We start from the raw sequence: 18438 nt of genomic DNA on the forward strand, positions 1-18438 counted from the left end.
AGTTTTATACTAATAATTTTAGAAAATCACATATCTTGCTTGATACACTGACAAATTAAGGGTTAAGAGGCAACTAAAAGTAAATTAACAACAGTAAGAAAAAAAAATTAATTATATAAAGCATAAACAAGTACATACCATGAAATTTAGCCAAACACAATTCCGACCTTCGGGGATTGTAAGTTTCATTTATTTTTGACTCGCAATATTCAGTTATCCTTGGAATGAGAGTTTGCTCAACATGATTAAGAAGTCCTGATGCAGGACGCAATGCCAAAACAGTGTCATGTCTGATGACAGACGCCACAACCACCTCAAACTTACTACCCTTATTCCATGACTCATATTTTATTTCACTTGCCATGTAAATATGAGTACCTGTAAGTAAAATAAGAATTATTAAAGATATAAACTCAATATAATTTACTCCATCTTATAAATATATATATATATATATATTTTATTTTATACAAGATCGGCCTGGTGGGCCTTACATGGTTGATATAACCATTACATGTATATATTTTCAACAGTTGATTATGGGGGGGGAGGGGTATAGTCTCGTGCAAAAGACATACCTAACTATATACAATGTTATAATTAAAAGAAAAAAATAAAATAAAATAAATAGATAAGAATAATGCTTCTTAATAAAAGAGAAAAGTAAAATTAATAACAAAAAATAATGATACTTGTAGACTTAGCAAAACAAACAATTGCCCTCTAATGGTGAAAAGAAACAAGTTAATTTGAAAAAGGGACTAGAGAAAAAAAAATAATAATAATAATAAGTAAAATAGAGGTAGTGTGAAAAATGAATTAATAAATATAGAATTTATAACGGAATGTCATGCAGCAACCTGGGCTTCAGTCTTCGGGTTGAGGTTGGGTTTCCCAGGTTTGTAGGTCACTGCTGCTCCTTTAAATGTCGGCAACTGGGAGTAGAACTTCATGAACCGTTTTTTGATGTAATCCTTTATTGACTCCATTTGTAATTCCCGATGAAATTGGCTATTTCTTATGAACCAAGAAGCATTTACTGCGATTCTTAGGACTTAATTTTGAAAATGTAATTTTTTCCTTTTCATAAAGGATGCAACTCCCCAGACTTCACAGCTGTACATCAGCAGTGGCTCTAGAATTGTTTTAAATATAATAACAGTTGTTTCTGGTTTTAGTTTGGAATTTCTGTTTAGGATAGGATATAGCATTGGTAACCTTGCGTAGGTTTGAGTTAGTTTGATGTTGATATAGGTGAATTCCCAGTTATCTTACTGTTTCACCCGCAGGATTCCACCTTTGAGGATTAGTTCCGGTGGGTCTGTTGGGTGTCAAAGAGTAAAAACTTTTGAATTACATTTTTCAGTGTTCATGCTAATCATCCATTTAGTGAAATATTGTTCTAGATCATTAAGGTGACTTTGCAAAGTGTTTCTAGTGATTATTATGTCATCATGTTGAGAGAAGACAGCTGTATTGTCAGCGAACATAGCTATGGAGGTTTGTGTGGACTGGATGATGTCATGAAGGTAGAAGTTGAACAGAATGGGAAAAAGGACTGAACCTTGTGGAGTACCGGCATGGATTTGTCTAAGGGTAGAATTTTTGTAATTTATTCTGACAGAAAATGTTCTACCGTTGAGGAATGAGCTCAGAATATTGTATAGGTTTTACAGTGCCTGCTTTCTTTAGTTTATATAGGAGAACTCGATGCCAGACCTTATCGATTGCTTGTTGAATATCCAAAAACGCTACCAGGGTGTGTCTTTTTCTTTCGAATCCATTAATTATAAATTCCGATAGTCTTGCCAGTTAGTGAGAAGTGGAATGACTGTATTGAAAACTGAATTGAAAATTAGGATTAATTTTGATGCTCTGAAAAAAGAATTAAGATTTTTTTTTATAACTGATTCCAGTAATTTTCCAAAAATGGGTAATAAACTGATAGGTCTATAGCTGCTGATTTGTTTGGTGTTCATAACAGGCTTGTGAATTACAGCATGTGCTAACTTTACCTAATCATTATTTAAAGGTGAGGATGGATTAAAGCCTAAAACTTCTTCACACACACTTATTTCATTCATTCAAATATCGAAATTAGATATAAAGGAAATTAATCAGAAAAAAAGATATCTTATTCAACTATATACTTACGCAAAGGATTGAAATCTGGTTTGTTCCAGCTAGGCTCCAACAAGCTGAATAAAACTTTATTTACGATATCTCCTTCTCTCAGCTCAAGTGTTACCTCCCGCAAGTCTTTTTCGTAGGTCTAAAATGAAATTTATATTATTTTTTTTTTTAAACTTAAAATTAAGACAAATATTTTGAATCTAAGTAAAAGAACACTTACTATAAACATTTCTATCGAATTAGCAGCAAGCTCATTCAGAAATTTCATACACTGAGTATTAAATGGTAAATTCGGAACATTTTTGAGGCCTACTTTAACAGCGCAACATGGAACCTGTAATAAATTTTAAATGGATTAAAAAGAGATTATCTACTGTAGAAAACCTCAAGTTACTACTTATAATTTTATAATAACCTTACACATCATGACAGAAATCAGGAATTTTCATTATTTGTCACAAAATATAGAACAAAAAAAAGATACTGAAGGTAGACTGATTTTAGTATCAGAATTAAGACTCATAAAATAATATTAATTAAATCATAAATCCTAGTTTATTTCCTGTATTCTATCCTCACCATTTACGATGACACATGTGTGCTCAGAGTTAATAATAACCCTTTAATTGTATCCCAACCTCTCCAATCTCATATCACAACCCTCATCAAAGAATGGTGCCGAAATTGGAGGATCAAATTGGTCACATTTACCCTTCGTCGTAAACCTACTGACTGCCCTACAGTATCCTTTAATAATGTTGCTCTTATCTCTGTAAAACAGATCCGCTACCTTGGACAACATCTGGACAAACGACAAACCTGGAATCCTTAAACAAGACTGAAAAGACAGGACTCTGCACGTCCTATCTAGACAAAAGAAGTTGAGCTTTGGGGTTCAAATTTTCAAATTCCTCTTGTATCCAATCATTACAATCCAAAATCCTTCATAAAATCCTCAATGCTCCTTACTTTGTCACAAATAAAATCATCTATAAAGATCTTAATGTTCTATATGAAACCTGATCTAGCCCGAACCAGATATACCAATCCAATTATAAACTCCCTAACCACCAAAACTCTCTACTTTCTAACCTTGCTTCCTCTTCCATTGCTGAAAATCCTCAGAGGAAAAAGAAGATGTCATTGAGACCTTACAGTGTAGAAATATTATTATAGTGCTACCAGTGGGAAGTTTCTCTACATGCCTGTATAACTCCATTTTGATTTGAACGTCAAATTTACCAGATGTATTTTTAAGGAAATACAGTTGTAAGTAGAAATAAATAAATAAAAATAAAAATTTTATGTGCTAATATCTCAAATTTGAGGTATAATTAAAAACTATTGTACAAGTGAATAAACCCTGATCACAGAGGAGGATGTTGAAATGTCAGTCTTTTGTACATAACAAAGGAAATATTGAAGTTTATAATAACGATTTTTATTTTGTAAATTACACATCATTAGACATTTATATTATAAAATTGAGGCTTTATGATTTAGCATTATAATATATAATATGAAATTCATTTAAAAATACAGACAGTGTGTTTTCCTTCAATGTTACACTTGAAGGTTAATAATTGACAACTGACAACAAAACTACAAAAATAGAATCACAGAAACAACAATACTATAAATCAAAGTTGGAAAGAAACCAATATCAACCAATAGTAGAACATTGGTTCCAATTCATTATGATCTGAAAATATAATTGATAACAAAAGACTGCAAAATCGATAAAGCATAATTTTAAGATATTGATGAAGAAATAAATGAGACAAAAATTATAAAACATATTACTTCTTTATATAAAAATGAAAACAAAATAATTAACTCTGTGATGCTTTTAGAATAAAAAAATAAAATAAAATGAAACTATACAAAATCTTATACATGTATATATATAAGTGCTATGAGTACGGAATTATGTATATATAAATATAAATGACTATACATCTAACCTCCTTCCGGTTATAAACTAAGGAAGATGTTGAGTTGTAAAATCGTTCTCAGAAAAAATTAGGGACACCTGAGGCTGGAACAATGAGAGTACATCAATATTATGGCCTGACCAAATGTTCACTACTGAATGAAAGAACACTTTTAAAGGGATCTGTTTATAACGGCAATTACAATGAAACTAACTGGAGAACCACAGAAACAGCAATACTATAAATAATGCTCCTTTGTTTGTATATAACGAGCGTTCATAACAGTTTGCTATTGATTAATTTTCGTAAATATATCGCCACTTACACATGACTTACAATTAAGATATTAAAATGATTTTACATTACAAAAGAAACTTATTTACAAGTATTAGACCAATTAAATTAATTTTATAAAACAAATTAGATTATAAAAACAAGTAAACACTTTCAATGTTACTTCAACATGAAACATTAGCTTTCTTGAGTTCAAATGCTAGGAGGATTAACTTTTGTCTTTTGACGAACTCACAGAATAAATCTCAACACCCTCACTCTGATTACAACAGATTGGTAACCCACAGGTAATTCCTTACATTGTTAAATAACAGAGCCTGTGTTAATTGTACTATAGTCAAGAAACTTATTTGATATTAATGTGCTAAATATGGTAGATAAAACACTTAAATTTAGCACACAATAACATATCTAGTATTGAGCATAAGTTGCATAAATACTCTGTTTAAGAAAAAATATATAAAACCAACCCATTTTTATCACTGACAAACATATCATCACAGGAAAATTAATTTTTTTATTTTCATTTAATTCATGATTTTTAAACATGGAACAAAACTCTGTTAGCTGATTGTTTATAAACAATTAATAGAATTGATGATTTAAAAAAAAAATTATAGTAGAATTCTACCAAATTTAGGGGAACAAAAAGATATATTACAACGATTCATTTAGAACAATTAAAATAATGCTAGAACATGTTTCTCTACAGGAATTAGGTTTCATTAAAGGTGATAATGGATTTCATTTTCAAAAAAAATAACTTTTGTTCAAAGATCACTCAAATCAGTCCATCATAATTAAATATTTGAAAAGGCACCTATTCGGAAATCTGTGAAATAGTGCTAGAGATTTTCTTTTTTTTTTTTAATCATTCTACAATTGCTTTTACTCATTATGGTTGTTATCTTGTTTTTTGTTCTTAACCTCGATGAAGACTTGAAATTCTGGCCCAAACGTTAGTACTAATTAATAAGTTTTTATTTATTTGTGTTCTTCATTGACTGCAACCCAAAAATTTTCTCCACAATTAGAAAATTATTGATTAAAGTGACATTTATGTTTCCAACTGATTAATTTAATTAATAAATTAATAAACACAAACATAAATTATAAGAATAGATCGATTAAATACAAATAGAATACAATTTCGACTTACCCTTTTTAAGTGATCTGGTAGTTGCTTCATGTCTGCCTGGCTTACCAGTTCTGTATTACCATAATCGACAAAATTTACTTTATATTTGTCACCTTCTTTTTGAAACACCTGCGCTCGGTAATAATATCCATCTTCAATATAACGACATGCCAAATATTCACCAATTAATGGTTTTCTCTTCAAGGGTTGTCCTTTAAAAAAAAAAAATTATAAGATAAAATAATTTATACACAAAACATGCTACTAAGAGTTTGTAGTATAACAAATAACCTCAAACCTTTGGTATATGATGCAACATCCTGTAAAATCTCACTACGAATTGTCTTCTGGATTGAGTCGCAAGACTGAACGTAGATAGCTGATGGTGAATGGTATGCTGATATCTGAACTTTTGATCCAGATGATACCTTAATACAGTCAAGACCGGCCTCTTCTAATGCAGGTTCCCATGCTAATATGATAACCTTTCCAAAATCATCTATTTCTGCATGTACATGATTATTCTCAAGATCATGGCAGACATGTTTAATACAAACTGTTTCACCAGCCTTTAAAAAAAAAAATTAAATTTAAAAATATAATTTTTATTTTACTAAAATTTTAATAATTTCATAGGGCCTCTAGGCTAATATTAATCAGTATACCATAAGGTACTTTCAAACCATATTTGGTGCTGTCGTGTAGTGGTAATTTTGTTAAACCACTACACAATAAGGTTACACATGTAATTAAATTTTAAAAAAAGGAGTGACAAGAGAAATAAGTACTAACCATGTTCTTGTTAAGGATAGGTTTTTCAAAAATTACTCTAACACCACATTCAGGAATGTTTATAACTTTCTTCGGTAATTCGGCAACATGATCCGGTATGGCAACTATTCCCTTGTCTATCAGAGCTACCACGGGTTTTTGGTCTCTCACAATCATTAGATATCCTCTGTACCAATTATTTTTCCATTTTGCTGCTAGCATCATTCCAGGAACTAATCTAAATTAACAAAGATAACAAAACTTACTTGATATAGAAAATAAAAATACAATATGTACAAATTTTATAATCAAACAGTTACCATCACTTGGCATGCAACCACAACCCTACTGACTTTAAAAAAATATAAGAACAACAAGCAAAGCTTAATGCTTCAACCACAGAATATTTCATGAAAATGTTTTGGACCCACTACTATGACATATCTAAAAAATGCAGATGAGGATATCTCCTCATCATCTAAGAGGCCAGAGGAAAAAAAATTGTTTCACAATTTTTGACTACTTTATTAAAAAATAAAACAAAAAAATATTTCACAACAATTTTTTAATTACTTTAATGAAAAGTATATATATATATTGTAATATCTTCTATTTGAGTAGATAGTTATTTTTTTTTTTTTTATATAAATGATTTTTAATATGCTTTCATTTTTATGTATCAATGTTAAATATTGTTTTAGTATTGTTTATTTATGTTATTGAACCAAAAAGCAAGCTAACCAATTTTCATCAGTCAAATATGAAATAAAAATACGTTATCCAAAATAAAGAAGATAGCAGCGCGTGTTCTTCCGAAAGTCTGGTAAATAGCAGCCATGTTGAGCAGATTCAAATACTTCAAACTTTTATCTTCTCATCATGTTTGTAATAACAGTAGATTCAAGAAAAAATAGAAGACAAAGAATAAGTGTTAAAAATTAATATTCATAAAGAAAATCATAAGAAAAAACTCAAAACTGTGTGCTACAATGTTCACATCGAACATCTAGACAGGACGTTTGGTTAAGACTTCCCTTGTTGTTTAGACACGGAAGAGGAAGGACAGTTCCAGGATACAGGAGGTCCTGATCATCTTTAGTCTCTCTCAGTGGTAGACACCTAGAAAAAGATGACAAGTCCCAGAACCCTTGGTTCAGAAGGTTGTGGGTTCGATTCCCATCCGGGCTGGTCAATATTTATTTCGCGGAGGCTCTGAGAAATGAACCTAGACATTCCCACTCTGGGCTGTATAGGACCTCAATGGAGGTCCTCACTTTATATTATTCATGTTACTCCTGTTATCTTTACTATTACTATTATCAGTATAGATAAATGATTATTTTCATGATATATAAATACTACAGTTGTTATCATTGCCTAATTTTATTTCTTTGTATTTTTTTTTTAATACTCTTTATCTACTTTTACTTATTATTAGTTACTTCTTTTACAATCATTGTTATTATATCCTATATTGTATTAACTACACTAACTATATTTTCTTCATTTCTTCAGTATATACTCGTATTATTAGTAACAAAATGTTACATTCTAATTTTACTTAGTTATTCCTAAATTAGAAAATTATTATTATCATATTTCTATATCTTTCTCTTATTATTTTTCATTTTTTGTCATATCTTTATGACTACTTCCCATATACGTGACGTATTTGAAATAGAAATATAGCCGTTAAACAGCTGGCCACCTCCTCCCCACTCCTCCACGCTTCCGCTTCATTGTTGCCTTCTGTTCAACCGTTCGCTTTGAACAGGTAAGTGGTCTTGATTTGTTCGTTGCTCATTTATTGTCATTATTATTATGTTTATTTATATTTATTCTTTTAAGACGTTTATTTAATCTCTACTTCCTTCTTCTTCTTTTTTTTCCCCTCCATATTGTTTTTGTTTTTTGTACATCTTCTGTAATTTTTTAACTGTATATTTTACGTATTTTTAAAAAAATTTTACTCTTGCCATTGTTGGCTTTTACTTTACTTGTTTTTTATTCTTATTGGTTATTCAAGTTTATTTTATACTGATACTATTTTAGGTCTTCCTTCCTTTTATTTATATGTAATTTCTTATGACTTTATTTTTACATAATATTTAGCCTAGCTTAAATTACCTTATTGCAGTGATATTCTCAGTTTTTTTTGTATCTTTTTAGCCCTGATGAAGCCCTGCAAAGTGGAGCGAAACGTCAAACATTAAAATAGTTTTAAACTATTTGTTCTTTTTTTGACCGCAACCCTGACCATCTTCTTATATTTGAATCTTTACGGTCAACTATATATATATATATATATATATATGGATAAAAATGATTTAAAATAAGTGAGAGTTTATATAACAAAAATGAACAAACAAAAAGTATCTTAAAGAAAAGAAAAATAAGATGTAGAATGAAAAGTATAAATTAACAAGAATTAAAAAAAAGTATTAAACAATTAATGAAAACAGAAATAAAAAAGTAGATAAAGAGAAATATACTTTGGGGGGTTAATGGGCAGGGTAACAGGACTAGAGAGGGAGATGGGTGCGAGTGTCTCCCCCACTCTTTGTGGATGAATCAGGCTAGAGCGCCCTACTCACTGTTTGAGGATTCCCAGTTCTCCCTATCCCTGCCAATAAGACAGGCATGACGGGCCCTTTAAACACCCAAGCTAGGCGTAGGGAGCTCGAGCTGAGGATGAATGGCAGAGAGTGTATAAAAATATACTGTCTTTTATCAACCCACTTGGGGCACCTGGCTCACCCCATTGTATCTAATGGCCGCTGCAGGGAGAGAGGGTAGCACCTGCAGTGCCTTTAAAAACCCCCATACTCATGGAAACAAAATGAACGAAGATAACTTGTTTTACATGTCCAGATGAGGAGGACTCGTCTTCCTCACATATTTCCACTGCTGGCCCTGCCAGGGAATGTTTTGAGCTCACTTTCCACAATCATGGAAGAGATGAGTGATGAGGAACCACAACAGAAGGAAGGGGGAAGTGGAAACACTCCCCCCAGACCTGTCTAGAATGGATGGCAGAGGATCGGGCGCAATGAGGATAAGACAACGTGCGATCAACAGAACCACAGCAGAACTACAGGAGACTGAGAGTGCTTAGGGCCCAGCAACTTTGGTTGATAGGGAACAGAGCTCTACAGGACCTGGTTCTGCAGAGAGTGAGCCAAGGAGCTTGGATCGGCCACGGGATACTGGGAGACCTTCAGGCCCATCAGCCTCGGCTGACAGGGACCGGAACTCGGCGGGACCCGGACCATCCAGGAGGGCCAGAAGGAGGCTTAGGGTCAGTTCTCAGGATACCGAAGGTTAACAGGGCACTTCCACCTATGGTGATCATTCCAGACGGCTATCCTTCCGTCCAGATCCGGAGGACTGGCAGCGGGTGTCTCTGGAGGACGAGCTGTTGGTGGACCCAGAAGGCTGGTGGTGGAGAGCAATCTTGAAGGTCTGGCTGCTTGGAGTCCACGGCGTGCTTGGAGTCCACGGCGGGGGTTGGAGGTCCCGCTGCTCCTCGGGCCTCCGCTGAGGCGGGGACCGGGATGGTGGTGTCTTGCTGTCCCCGCCGGCAGCTGAGGACTAAAGAAGAGGATGAGGCTGCTGCAAGTGAACCAGCATCACTGCATTGCTGCTTGCAATGTACTACAGCAGTATGTTAAGGGTAAGGACATTGATATTATTTTTATTCAAGAACCTTACTTATTGAAAGGCAGGATCAGTGGACTGGGCATGTATGGGGTACAGCATCATCTCTGTACTAATGCATGCCAGAACCTGTATCCTGTATAAGAGTAAACTCAATATGCTGCCTCTTTGGCACTTATGTTCCAGGGACTTGGCAGCAGCGAAGTTGGCCCTCAAAGAGGAAACCCATAGGGAAGTGACACTTTCCTCTGGTTATCTCCCCTATGAAGAGGCCATTCCAACGGCGGTCTTGAGGAGGATGGTGGATGGGCTGGCTGGGAAGGATGAAATAGTGGTCTTCATGGACGCCAACACCCATCACTGGCTCTGGGGGAGCATAAATACCAACCAGAGAGGTGAGTCTCTTTTAGAGTATCTTTCAGGGCATGACTTAGAGGTCATCAACAGAGGCAGCAAGGCTACCTTTGTCAATAGAGTGAGGGTGGAAGTTATAGATGTAACCATAGCCACTCGTCGAGTAGGTTCGATGATTAAGAATTGGCACGTCTCAGACGAAGAGTCATCCTCAGATCATCAGGTTTCTACACGCAGGAATATGCTGACGATATTGCTGTGCTGATAGGAGACAAATTCCCGGAACCTATCTCAGGACTGCTTCAAACATCGGTAGAACTAATGAATGGATGGTTCCAGGAATATGGTCTGAGCATCAATCCTCAAAAGGTCAGTCTTTGTGTCTTCACTAACAGACGGAACATTGCAATCAGGTCGCCGTACCTTAACGGTGAACGATTGGGATTCAGCAGTGAAGTCAAACATCTTGGCGTTTCTCTGGATAGTAAACTGAAGTGGCAACTCCATGTTGAAAGGACCAGTATGAAGGCACTGAGGTGTCTCTGGGCATGTGAAGTAGCCGTAGGCAAATCCTGGGGCCTCAAACCAAAAGTTATATTGGTTGTACATGGCAGCGATTAGACCAATTGTTTTATATGCTGCCATTGTATGTTGGCACAAGGCTACCACCAGGAAATCCCAGACTTGGCTCGGGAAACTTCAGAGACTGGTATGCCTCATGATAACGGGAGCCATAAGCACTACTCCTTCTGTAGCAATGGAGATTTTTTTGAACATTAAACCTCTACATATAGAGATTGAAGCTCAAGCCCTTAGCTCTGCATATAGGCTTATGAAACTAGGAACAAACAACCATTCCTTAACTTATGAGGGACATGGCAGATTGTTCAGGAGGATCAATGAAGACGGGATCCTGGCTATGCATTCTGATCATCAGGAGAAGAAATACAAGAACACTTTCTATAGTGTAAAGGTTGAAGGGTCAACCCCACACAAGCCGTGTAATGGGATAAACTGCTACACAGACGGATCCCTAATGGAACAAGGATCTGGAGCAGGAATATGGTGGATGGATAAGCCTAACAAGGCACATCCATTTCGTTAGGAAAACACACCACAGTGTTCCAGGCTGAGGTGTTTGCAATAAATGTCTGTGCCCAGAATTTAATAAAAGAGGGCATGAGGGAAAGGCTAATTACGATCTACACAGACAGTCAGGCAGCCATCTATGTGGTGGATAACTATGTAATCCGCTTCAAATTGGTGGAGTATAAGGCTAACCTGAACTCTCTCTCCTTGGCCAACAAGGTGCGGTTGGAATGGGTGCCTGGACATAAAGGCATTAAAGAAAATGAGTGAGCGGACTACCTACCAAGGAAAGGATCTGAGTATGTTCCTCTCACTCCTGACCCCTATATGTGGAATTAGTCTCAGCCATGCGAAGAGGCATATCAAAAAAATTGCTGAGAGCAAGGCTGGGTTACTCTGGAGAAATACCAGAGGGATGAAACAATCAAAAATGTTCCTCAAAGGACCCTGCCCGAAAAGAAGTAACTGCCTTCTTAATATGGATAGGAGTATTTTAAGATGGGCGACAGCTACATAAGCATCTCTATAAAATGAGACTGATACAGTCCCCTATCTGCAGGTTCTGCAGGAAGGAGGAAGAAACTGCTTACCACATCATTTGCAGATGTGATGCAGTGGCAAGAACACGATTCCTCATCTTTGGTAAGGATCGTATCTTGGATCCCAAACTTTGTGAAACATTGGATATACAGTCCTTATACAGTGTCCAAATTTGCAAAGGTAATTGGCCAGTTTTGAGCAGAGGAGGAACGGCGTACAATAGGCCCTCTGTGGCCGTGGTGTTCCTTGGTCGGAAAAAAAAAATATATATATATAAAAAACATTACACACTAAAGGACAGAAAGGTCAAGAGAAAATGAAAATAATGAACAAAATAGGACACCCACCTTTCTGAATGAAAGAAAGTGAAAGAGTGAGCTAAAGGCGGATACAAGGTATCAACAGGATAGTGGAGTGGGGGAATTTAGCTTTTAACAAATAATGTTATATTAGAAAGCGAAAAGATATAAAATAATATTAAAAAAAATTTATTTCACAATTTTTGACTACTTAAATGAAAACTATATACAGTTCATCATCATCATAATCAACCCTCTTGAACCACATTAAGCAATGTGAAGAGGAAGTTTATAGAGCCCACTCCAGCTCTGCCGGTCTTCTGCAAGGCACCTTCTGCGATTCCATTGAAGTCCTCTTCTCTGGAAGTCGCTTTTTACCTTATCATCCCATTTCCTTCTAGGAATCCTTCCTCTTCCTCTCCTCTTGCCCTCTACTTTGGCTCGGTAGACCTCGCTAGCTATCCTCCTTGGTTCCATTCGCAGTAGATTTCCTAGCCATCTCAGTCGATTCTCTTCTATCACATCATTAGCCGGCTTAATATTGAGGTTCGACCAGGGCTCTGTTTCATAATAAAGTACAAACTAATACTATTAGTCTAGTATTTTTTAACTCCTGTAATATCACTAATAGTCCTCCCTATCATTTAAAAAATAAGTATTAGTATTATTACCACACTAGCTTTTACACTTGTACTATGAACTAATACTATTAGCTTTTATTATAAAACAGGGCCCTGGTGGTGGTGTTGCGTACTCTGTCTCTTCTTGTTTTCCCCTCAATCTTTTGGAGGAATTTCATTTTTTACGCTTGTATCCTTGATTGATGCTTCTTCGTCAGCGTCCAGATTCTGAAGAATATGTCAAAATGGGAAGAAATGTCGATTTGAAAACGGCCGCTTTTGTTTTCTATTCCACCACTCTCTTGTTTAGAAAACCTCACTTAACTGCTATATACAGTTATTAATCAAAATTGATGACTCTGCCAACCTTAGTGGGGGAGAGAATAAAAAGTTATAGCTGCTTCAAAAGGTAACAAATCATTAATTTTTCATTCGGAGCTTGATATCTTCATGACTACCAAAACACTAAAAAAATTAATAGAACATCATTTAAAGTAGAGTAAATTTGCTAAAATAAGAGTCCTAATAGAGCTCTTTATGCTCAATAGTTGCCAAGATAGTTTTCCAAATAGCGAAAAATTAATACTTTGTATTGATAAATATCATGGAAACTACTACTGTATTGAACGGCTAACAGATGTCTATTAGCTCTAAACAGAGGAGTAGAAGTAGCAGTAGTAGTTTTCATTATATTCACCAAAATAAGCTCACACAATGTTGATTTCTTGTACAAAAAAAATCTTTTGGTTTATGAAAACCAATATCCAGGAACTATTACTTACAGATGCCTATTAGCACCTAAATTAAAGGTAATTTAATGTACTATATCATATTTAATGTTTTGTCTTCGTAGGAGCAAGTTTCCATGGTCCATAATATTCACCACAATTTTTTTTGTTATTTTAAAAAAATATAGCTTTTTTACAATACCTCAAAAACTACTGAATGTAAAAAATTCAATTAGAAAAATTACTCTACTTTAAATAAAGTGCTATAAAGTTTTATTAAAGTGTTGTAAGTAGTTTCCAGAATATGGAGTTCCAAATAAAAAATTACCAAATATTTTGGGTTTAGACTTTTAACTGTATATATTTTTCATAAAAGTAATACAAAATTACTGGAAATAGCTATCCGCTCAATTAGAACTGATCCAGGAAGAACCATTTACAATTGGCTGTCTTAATACTTAGCATACACAGATAATATGGTCATTGCCACTAGAACCCAAACAGCATTACAAGGAACATTCCAGGAATTTGAAGCAGCAGCAGCTGAATTAGACCTCAAGGTTAATGTAGACAAGACTGTTTACAGGAAACGTTCAAGGAGGGGTAAGGAATTTAATAATAACGTGACTTTCAGAGATCACAGTTTCAGTTCAATAAACCAGTTTAAGTACCTGGGAAGCCTGGTTACAGATGACAACAATGTAGAGAAAAAATAGAGGCCAGGATAGCAGCAGGAAATAGAAAATGTTATTTCTCACTGCAGAAAATATTAAAGTTTACAGCTCTTTCTAAAATAATGAAATAGGCCAGCTATTAACAAAAACCATCAAGGCCAGTGGTAATCTATGGGTGTGAAACCAGGCCCTTGACAAGAAAATTGGAATGAATGTTCAACTCCTGGAAGAAAAAGATATTGAGAATTATTTGGGAAGGAGTCCTGAAGGATGGGATTTGGAGAAGAAGAAGGAATAAAAAGTTGATGGAACTGTTTGGAGAACCCAACATCGTGGCTTTAGTGAAAAGAACACGCATAAGATGGAAAGAACATGTAGTGAAGATGCCCGATAAAAGAATACCCAGGAAAATGCTATATGGGAAACCAGATGAAAAACTGAAAAGAGGATGTCCCCGGATCAGTTGGCTGAATGATGAGAAAGGGGATCTATTATAGTACTACCATAATAATAATAAACTGGGGTGAAATAATTTCTTTATTATTTCCTTTGGAGCTCATGAACAATGAGAGAGATAGTCAAATGGTTTCAATTATGATAATTAAAACCAGTAATAAATATTATTTCTAAAACCTTCCCAAGAAAATGAGCAACGCCACAATATAAACAAGAATTAAAAGAAGTTTAATTTCGTGTTCTTCTTAATTTGTCCAAACACAAGGCTAGTGTCATTACTAAAAATCTCTGAGCATACTTCACAACCACACTAGACATTGAAATTATAATTAACTGCAATTAATAATCTTAGACCAATAATTACGATATTGATATGGTTACGAATAAAAAAATCAAGTCCAAGTCAAGATTTCATAAAACATATCTTTAAAACTTACTTTATATCACTATCTGGAACTACTTCCTCACCAATTATTCTTGAAATTTCTTCATGAACAGAGATCTGACCGCCGACTATGATCGCTCCAGTAAGAAATTCATCATTCATTATTTTTTCAATCACAAGAGTAGCAGAGTCATTATTTTGTAGCAGAGAAAGAAAGTGTTTCACATGTCTGTAGAAGAAGAATAAAAATAAACAAAATTAATATTAAAACAAGAATACATAAAATAAAAAAAAAAAGTGCACAAGAAAAAACTTTATATACTAATGTAATATAAATAATACTAGTATAATATAAAGACAGTGTAATGCCCTGAAAACAGTTTTGATTTATGTCAAAATAAGTTGTGATATTGTTATAAAAACTTTGTACTGAACCCGTTTTAAGATCTGAGTTTGAAGAAACCTCTTTATTAATTTATCTATTACTTATCTTATTAAAATGAACATTTTCAAAGTTTATGATAAATCTTAATCAATTACAGTTAGCATCAAGTTCTACTATGATAATAATTATTCCTCAAATAAGACAAACACTAATTATTTTTGGTTCTAGAACCATGTTTATAAGAACCCGTATAATGAACATGAAATATAAAATATAACGAAGTTCAGTCAACAACTTGGGCTTTACACTAAGTCTCAGTATTCTCGTAAATGTGAATAATAAAAAGTTAAGATAATCTAGCAAGATTCAGAATAGAAGCATGAAGATCCGATAAATCTACAACAGAGATACATCACTCGTATTCATCATGTCTAAAAAAAAAATTAAAATCTGTTCGACTAAAACCCATGAAGGGTCAGGGGTTCAGTACTTTGTAAGGAAGTACTGTTACAAGACCAACGGTTATGCAAGGAGGTGATTTGGTCAGAATCATGCTCGACTGCCAGATTTTTACCCAATTAAGTATTCATGATTCATTATGATTAATCATAAATGCATCCTGGTACCAAATTTATGATGCAGGATGGACACCAGTAGGGCTCCAGAACCCACAGGGTTGACTCACGGCTACAGTGTAACAGAAAATAATTTTGTCTAGCCGGATTTGAACCTGAGTCCTTGGAGTTAGTAGCATCGTGCCTTAACACAGTGCTAACATGCTCTTCTCATTATGTCTATGGAACATAATTGTAACTAGTTATGAGAAATTTGTTTTTGTAAAACACTGTATAACAAAGAATATATTTTAAATGATCACGAACACCAAATAAATAATTTAATATGAACTTACCGGTCAGTTAAGCTATCATTTCCTGCAACACTACAAACAGTGGTGCCGTCTTCGAACTAAAACCAAAACAAAAAAAAAAAAATATTACTTTATTGAAGTATGAAAATTGTTATATGAACAAGAAAAGTGTGAAGTAGAACATGAGTAGTGGAATATAGGGACATTCGAGAATCAATATATTCTGAGCTGATGAAGTCAAACGAAGTACTGAATTCGGAGAAGTATTGTCAGGAATTGCATACTTTAAAAATAGTACTCCAAGAAAAGATTTTCAGTAGGAAGGAAATCCCCTGCTTCATGTTAATATTGAGCTACATACTGCTTTGGAGACTCATCAGAAACTCATAGAGTTTCTAGGCTAAGAAATCCTGTCGCATCCACTATACACCAAGGACCTGTTACCCTCCGATAACCACTTGCTTATATCTTTAAAAAAATGTTTTGCAAGGCAATCAATTTTTAAAAAACAAAAGATATCAGGAAAAGCACTGGTTCAATTTTTCACCATTTTTAAAAAATGAGATATACGAATTACCATCATGCTCGTAAGAAGTCATAAATAGCAACTATCCAGTTAAGTTTACTCAAGATACAAAAAAAAAATTATTATTTTGTTTTAATCTAAAAACGGGCAGAACTTTCTGGTAGACTTAATATATTTGCACATGTTTGTTAGTAAAGATCATAAATTATTTTTTACCTATTGATAAGATGTTTACTTGTTTGAAAAATAATTTTTTATCAAGAATTTTAACTTGGCATAGGAATTCTATATTTTAATATGCTCTAAATTTACCATATCTATATTTAGCTCAACATTTCAAACTATCTTGACCAATCTAGTTCAAAATCACAATTATTATGTCTGTATATTCTACCATGATAGCAGTATCAAGCCGTCCACACCATACAATGGCTGTAAACTATCTTTGAGTAGTTATCAACTATTTCACCATTTAATCATTTATTTGATAATCATAACTTCAGAAATAATTCTTTAATTATACATTAATAAATAAATTATTTAAACAGTGTCCAGGTCTAGTCTAACCTAACTATGCTACTACTGCCAACTTAACGAACTTGAAAATAGCATACATGAGAAATCAACTGTAAAAATAAATTTAATAAGTTTGTACTAAGAAATAATAAAAGATATCCAGATAACCATAAAAATAATGTAACATATTTGAGCATGAATAACAAAACTCACCATAATTAAGATTGTAAATTAAAGTTGATGCAATATCTCTGCATTATAGGGTAAAACTGTTATATTATGAGTCATTTTACCTCCCAAGATCTAAAGAGGCTAGGGTTGCCAACTTCAAAACTAATACTTCCCGAAATAATAGTCGTAAGTAATTAGAGCTTCCATATTTACCAAATCCTCTTAACCAATGGGAATGCTATAATATTTTATGAATTTCTATTTTTTTTTTTGTTTTTTTAATAATGTTAATGCTTTGTAAAAACTATTTTCAATTTTAGCAAGGATATTTTTTCATCAAGGTTTACCAATGAATGTTTTGGTGTATAGGGTTGTGGACAATAACTTACTTTAGAATTATTATTTCAAAAATTAAAATAAAATAAGTTCAAAAATATAAAGGTTTATTAACAATTGTTTTAACATAATTACAGTAAATAAAAAAAAATAAAAAAATGAAAATGTTAGATGCAACAGAAGATCTGTAATACAAAATTTAATTGATCAAACATGCATTATTTTCCAAAAATTTGAATAAATAATTTTCCTGCACCCTTGTAAACAGAGATGGGCAAAAATTAGCTATAATTGAAAATAATAGCTAAAATTGTCATGGATACGACCCTTATTCATGAATGAACCATTGATAAATAATTATCGTATCCATGAGTCTGCACTACAACTTGGCCATAAGCTTGCTGACACACATTGGAGCATTGCATCATCATCATGTCATAAGAATAATGCGAAAGCAAGTCCGTTTACTTTTTGTTGAAGATGTGGTATCAGATTCAACTTATTGTTCATGTTCCATCTTATAAACATGGTTTACAAGATTATATATATATATATAAATAAAAT

General features: G+C 33.7%; 1 protein-coding gene across 3 annotated transcripts in view; it reads right to left on the reverse strand.

The window, feature by feature from the left end:
- Positions 1 to 18438, reverse strand: part of LOC106679416 (tudor domain-containing protein 1) — a 72576-nt gene that overhangs the window by 8288 nt on the left and 45850 nt on the right. For all 3 annotated transcript variants that reach the window (XM_014418565.3, XM_067049317.1, XM_067049316.1), the window contains 8 exons: positions 16368 to 16423; positions 15125 to 15301; positions 6292 to 6508; positions 5798 to 6068; positions 5521 to 5711; positions 2354 to 2467; positions 2155 to 2272; positions 139 to 378 (listed from right to left, as the gene is read on the reverse strand). In XM_014418565.3, the coding sequence (XP_014274051.1) occupies positions 139 to 378; positions 2155 to 2272; positions 2354 to 2467; positions 5521 to 5711; positions 5798 to 6068; positions 6292 to 6508; positions 15125 to 15301; positions 16368 to 16423 (1384 nt within the window). The remainder of the gene's footprint in view (positions 1 to 138; positions 379 to 2154; positions 2273 to 2353; positions 2468 to 5520; positions 5712 to 5797; positions 6069 to 6291; positions 6509 to 15124; positions 15302 to 16367; positions 16424 to 18438) is intronic.

This window comes from Halyomorpha halys, unplaced genomic scaffold (assembly GCF_000696795.3).
Source record: "Halyomorpha halys isolate HHAL.00 unplaced genomic scaffold, Hhal_1.1 Scaffold201.1, whole genome shotgun sequence".
In the NCBI taxonomy this organism is placed as follows: Eukaryota; Metazoa; Arthropoda; class Insecta; order Hemiptera; family Pentatomidae; genus Halyomorpha; species Halyomorpha halys.